This window comes from Berghia stephanieae, chromosome 4 (genome assembly GCF_034508935.2).
Source record: "Berghia stephanieae isolate SIO BIC M18660-M18661 chromosome 4, UCSD_Bste_1.3, whole genome shotgun sequence".
Lineage (NCBI taxonomy): Eukaryota > Metazoa > Mollusca > Gastropoda > Nudibranchia > Aeolidiidae > Berghia > Berghia stephanieae.
Window position 1 is genome coordinate 82508153 of NC_088363.1, and position 6287 is coordinate 82514439.

The 6287-nt window shown below is 38.3% G+C and overlaps 1 protein-coding gene across 3 annotated transcripts in view; it reads left to right on the forward strand.

The window, feature by feature from the left end:
* Positions 1-5863, forward strand: part of LOC144971383 (uncharacterized) — a 50220-nt gene extending 44357 nt beyond the window's left edge. For 2 of the 3 annotated variants that reach the window (XM_078912202.1, XM_078912203.1), the window contains exons 16-19: positions 276-408; positions 2488-2680; positions 3111-3249; positions 5014-5863. In XM_078912202.1, the coding sequence (XP_078768328.1) occupies positions 276-408; positions 2488-2680; positions 3111-3193 (409 nt within the window). In that variant the 3' untranslated portion in view covers positions 3194-3249; positions 5014-5863. The remainder of the gene's footprint in view (positions 1-275; positions 409-2487; positions 2681-3110; positions 3250-5013) is intronic. The other variant, XM_078912204.1, reaches the window with a different exon arrangement.
* Positions 5864-6287: the final 424 nt, after the last annotated feature.

Below are 6287 nucleotides of genomic sequence, written 5' to 3' on the forward strand. Positions count from 1 at the left end.
GACATGACCAAAAAATGACGTCAAAATGCCAGTCTTTTGCCACAAACGAAAACAAATCGTGAGTTGTATTCAATAGTTCAACCAATGAAATAACTTGTTTCCATGAGCTCTACTAACGACAACTCACTAGGCGGTGCAAAAACCAAATAATGACGTCAAACTGCCAGTCTTGTTGGATTTCAGTATCAGGCTATAACATAACGATGGCTACGCTCAAGCTCTGATACATTATTTCCAAGACTGTCGTCCTGTTCTAACATTTGTTTGTATTCCAGAATGGACTTAGTGTTCAAGAACTACTGGGAACACGTGTATATCGTGCCGTGGACGAGAATAGGAGCATTTGCCGTTGGAATGTTTACTGGTGTCTGTCTCTATCATGGGGACCAGAAACCAACCATTTCCAAGGTAAGTCAGTTGTATTTGTCAGTGCTGATGGTTTTCCTCGGATCCGCGGAAATCCGCGATTTTTGTGTCAGAAGAGGAATTTCCTCCTTTAAAAAAATGACACTTTCCTCAATCAAATTTTCTGGCTTTGAGAGATTTGATGTGTGGTGGAACAAACTGGTGCAGCTTCCCCACTATCCAGAAGATAGCTAGAGTAGTTTATCATCTCAATGGCTCTAAAAGTAAAAGTGGGGGGTTAGTGAATTAAACATATGGCGTAAATAAAGCTATTCATAATTTTCCTCCTTTTTCGCTTTTTGTCACCATCAGCACTGATTTGTCATTAAAAAAAATATTAAAATTGAGCTTTTATATAGAGCAATATCCACTAAACGTGCTCAAAGCACTTTACAAGGGGTCCATGGCCAACAGTAACACTTTAACATGGAGGACGGGAAATGACTCCTGTTAGGCGACATTACATTTTATTTTTTGGACAGAGACAATGTTGTTAACGCCTGAGTACGGTGAGAGAATGTGAGTAAAGAGATTCTTCCGAGGATTCAACTATGTCCCGAGCGAGGCTCGAACCCACCACCTTCCGAACCGAAAGCGAGTGTTATACCACAAGACCACAAAGCCGCATCAATTAAGATTTCAATTTTTCAACAATATCACAATACTTTAATTCAGCGGTTTTACCTCCGCGTTACGTGTTGTGGTTAGTTTGGGATCTCTTGTAAAGCCCATTGGGAAAGATTAATGGATATTGCGCTATATAAATGCTCAAATCTTTGTCTTTACAAAAGTCGTTTAAACGTCATGCATTGTTATGAATTCAAGCAATGTTGAATGCGATCAGATTTTGAAGGATATCGATAATCTCAAAACTCTGTCCCTGGCACTGTGTCCTTGTTGAAGACATTCTATTGCTCCACTCGATTCATGCGTCAATCAGTTTTGTCAAGTGGGAGCGGATATTGTTATTGCTTTTTGCCATTCGCTTGTATGAGTGATTCTCACTAAACTGTATTAACAAGACAATAAACGTTCAAGGTTACACATAGTTTTGTGTGTTTCTCCATTATACTCCCGGATGGCAATGTTGTGAGCCAAGCGCATACTATCTATAAAAGGAACGAAATTGATGTCACTTAGCTCTTTGTTATTATTTTTAGCCAGTCATATTATGAGTAGCTTTTACTAAATTCTATCAATCAGACTATAGTTAGAATGAAGTTGACGTCACTAGGGTCTTTGTTTTGTTTTTGCCATCCATGTTTATGAGTAATTCTCACTAAACTGTATTAACCAGACTATTTACGTTCAAGGTTACACATACTTTTGTGTGTTGGTCCGTTATACTTCCGGATGTCAATGTTGTGAGCTTCTAAGCCAAGCGCATACAATCTATAGATGGAAAAACAGTTACGTCTCTCAGCTCGTTGTTGTTGTTTTATTTCGCCATTTTGGTGACTTCTTCTCACTAAATTATATATGCTGTGCACTTGGCTAAGAAACTCACAACATTGCCATCCGGAAATATAACGGACTAACACAGAAAACAATATGTTATCTTGAACTTTAAAAGAATTACTCATGAATATGAATGAGATAAAACAATAACAAACACCTGAGTGATGTCAATTTCGTTCTATCTATATTTCAATCAGACAATAAACGAAACACACAGTTTTTGCGTTGTTATGTCATGGTATATCCAACTGGCGGATGTTGTGAGTATTTTGCCTAAAAGCATATCATTCATAATGCTTAATACATGATGCGTGGTGCTTGATACGTATGATCTGCTAAAGCTCTCCATTAAGATCCCGTGAAAACATCCCATATAAATGTGCGTATTTCATTATAGATAGTATGCGCTTGGCAAAGAAGCTCATAACATTGCCATCCGGAAGTATAACGGACCAATACACAAAACTGTTTGTATCCATGAACGTTTAGAGTCGGGTTAATACAGTTCAGTGAGCATTACTCATAAACGCGGATGGCAAAAAACAATTAACAAAGACCTGAGTGACGTAAACTTCATTCTATCTATACATTAAATTTGAAAATTAATTTTCATTTTCATTTCAGATAATGGCCGTCTGTATCTGGGTGCTCATCACATGCGTTACCATTTTGATCATCTTCATTCCAAACCAGCAATGGAAGGAGGGCTCAAAACTTTGGGCCCAGAGTTGGCAGGCCTTGTACGAAGCCTTGAGCAGACCCACGTGGGCTGTTTGTGTGGCCACTGCCATTTACATGTGTCAAACTGGAAGGGGAGGTAAGATATCCGGGAAGGGGGGGGGGGGGGGGGGGATGCGACTCTTCTTCTTCTTCTTCTTCTTTTCTTCTTTCTTCTTCTCTTCTTCTCTTCTTCTTCTTCTTCTTCTTCCTTCTTCTTCTTCTCTTCTTCCTTCTTCTCCTCTCCTCCTCTCCTCCTCTCTCCTCCTCCTCCTCCTCCTCCTCCTCCTTCTTCTCCTCCTTCTTCTTCTTCTTCTTCTTCTTCTTCTTCTCTTCTTCTTCTTCTTTCTTCTTCTTCTTCTTCTTCTTCTTCTTCTTCTTCTTCTCTTCTCTTCTCTCCCTTTTTCTCCTCTTCTTCTTCTCTCCTTCTTCTCTTTCATTTTACAAAAAAATATATCTTCCAAGTCCTTATCTGCTCCTAATTCAATCAGACGTCTAATTCCTTTTATATCCTTGACGTTTTTCACCAGGTATCGCCCAATTCTCAGACTGCCGGGATTCCAGCCATTCTCTCGCATCACTTTTGCAGTTTATTTGGTGCACCCCGTGGTGATGACATTTTTCGTCTACTCTCGCCACGATTCCATCTTCCTACAGAGCATCACCATTGTAAGTATTCTACCATCATGTTGTAAATAATAATGTGATATGGAATGTAAGCTTCAATTTAATTACAAAAACAGATCAAATGAACGTTTCGGGTTTCCCCTTTATCAACAAAACAGGATGAATGAAACACACATTCATCCTGTTTTGTTGATAAAGGGGAAACCCGAAGCGTTCATGTGATCTGTTTTTGTAATTAAATTGAAGCTTACATTGAATTTCAGTTTATAATTTATTTTTTTTTTGGAGCTTCGAGCATTACATTACCACCATGTTGCAATGATACTGAGCTGCTGGAAGCTGTGGGCTGTAAAAAGTACTAAACAATAAAATGAAAATAACAGCTTAAAAAAATGAAAAAAAAATACCAAAACACGGTACGTTTCAGGCTCAAAACCCTTCTTCAGCCAACCAAAAAACCCAATGAAAACATAAATAATATATTACTACAAAAAAAAAAAAAAAAAAAAAAAAAAAAACAGATTGACGACTAAATAATTAAAAAGTCGTCGTAGAGTTTTTAGTAATGTAGTTGTATTTTCATTATTTTTTCCTGTTGGCTGAAGAATGGTCTTGAGCTCGAAACGTTCCGTGTTTGGTATTATGTTCTATTTTTTTGAAGCTGTTATATTCATTTGATTTTTGTTTTTTACTTTTTACCAAAATGTTTTTATTTTTTTTGAGCTTTTTTATATAGCGCAATATCCACTAAACGTGCTCAAAGCGCTTTACAGGGGATCCCTGACTAATAGCAACACTTAACATGTAGGACGAGACATGACGCCCGTTATGTGATATTACAATTTTTTCGGACAGAGACAACGCTGTTGACGGCCAGGTACTCATTTTGAGTACGGTGAGAGAATGCGAGTTAAGAGCCTTTTCCAAGGACTCAACTATGCGCCGAGCGAGGCTCGAACCCAGGATATTCCGATCCGAAAGCGAGTGTCACACCACAAGACCACATAGCCGCACATTTGTTTCAAACAAATATTGTTACATTATAATATTGTGATTTGAATCGGGGTCCCCGACAGCTCAATTAGTAGAGATCACTCCAGGGTGAAGTTGAGATTTTTTTCTCGACTCTCTTTTCATCCGGAAGCGATTGGGTAGCTCCGTTTATTAGATACGGCGGAAAGTACTTTGCGATAGACTAGCGTCCGATCCAATTAGAAGCAAGCAATTGCTAGTGTCCCTTTTACGCTATTGGAACCGGTATAGATTCCTGCTCTATGGGCCTAATGGCTTTGGAGGACCACTGTTTTATACGGCACACTTCCAGTGCTTTTCAATCTCAACGCACTTCACAGTTCGCACTGCTTTATTAATTTCCTTCAGTTAAAGTCGCCTGTTAGGCGCCCTATTGCATATGAATCAAGTGAGCTTTTATTTGTAAAATAATTAAAAGGTAAAGTCGTCCTTCGGAGACCCGGGTTCTATGGCGTGAAGCGGACAATGGTCAGTACTTACTACCCTTTGGATAGGGCGCTACTCTATCACAGCGTACTTTCCTCGAGATCTAACAGATCCAACCACCCAATCACTGTTGGGCGACCAGGGGAGCGGGGGGATGTCAGAGAAAAAAATCTATACTGCACCCAGGATCAAATTCCAAAGGACCTATTGTCATGTTTATTGTTTTATCAATCGTTGTCCCCCATCTGTCCAATGACTATTCATAAAGCTGCTTGACAAGACGAGTTTTCCTAGAGCCATTAATTCTCCCCCCCCCCCCATCCCTTTCGTGTCTTTGTGTTTTCCCAGATCTACCAGTACATAGGAAATGTCGTGTTGTCCTACATCTTTGGAACCATCTTGTGTATCATGTTCGAATCCCCGATTACGACGCTGGAGAAAATACTGTTAAATAACCGTTAACGTTAACCCTCGTGTTGTTGACAGTGGGTTCGATCTTAGGAATCTATAATCTTTCATGACTCATTACTGACGTGGTTATATTTTCAGGTCTGATAACCTAACGCTATTATAATATGATTGGTTTATCATTGTTGTATTGTGCGTTTATTCGAGAGTATTTCCATGCCAACAATGAGCCCATAATAATTTGGGTTATCAGACCTGCAAATAAGTACTCATGACCAATGTGTATAATATGTCACCATTCGTCTCAAAAGGGTATGATATAGGCGTGAAAAGAGGCGCAGAAAAAAAAGTATTTTAATTTTAAATTTAGGAACTGTCAGTTACCCAGATTATTCTACCCCAACCTATTAATAGTAACACATAATGAAATCAAGTTCACAATGAGACTTTGTGACGTCAGATTATCAATAAAGCATTGAATTTCACTAAAATTAGATTTTAAAAAAAAAGAATAATCAATTTAGTGTTTTTGAACATGAGGTAGAATAAAAGATTTCGTACACCCCAGATATTTTTGGAATTGGAACTTTGATCTCAACGCACTCCTGCAAGCTCGTGTGGCGATTGGAAAAAACGTGCGGAATTTTGAAAAAGCAATAGTGTAAGAATCGTATATTAATCTGCTTTGCTGAAACGAACGAACGTCATTCCATGAGCTGCAAAGGGTTAGATATTATCAACATCAACATCAACAACAACAAACTGGATCAACTATTAATAATAATAATAATAATAATAATAATAATAACAATAATAATAATAATAATAATAATAAATGGCATTTATATAGGGCTTTACCCCGTTGCCACAGGCTTTAAGCGCTTTACAGTGATATAAACATATTACAGTAAAACAAGTTTGATGGAAAAGTGATAAGAATTCAATTTAACAACAACAAAATATGATAATAGTATTGCAACATTATGAAGTAAAAAGATGAAACTTTAAGCGAGATTTGAACGTTGTCAACTAATCCGAGCATTATTACTCATTAATCTTTCAACTCAATAACACAAAAGGGAATGAGATTAGCGGAAGAGTAGCGTCCCTTGATTGGACGTCACCTTACAGAGAGAACGTCAACATGGTTTTGCGCATGCGTCTCTCTCGTCCTCGATTTCGGTGAAGTGTCTTATGCCGCTTTCACCGGAAGC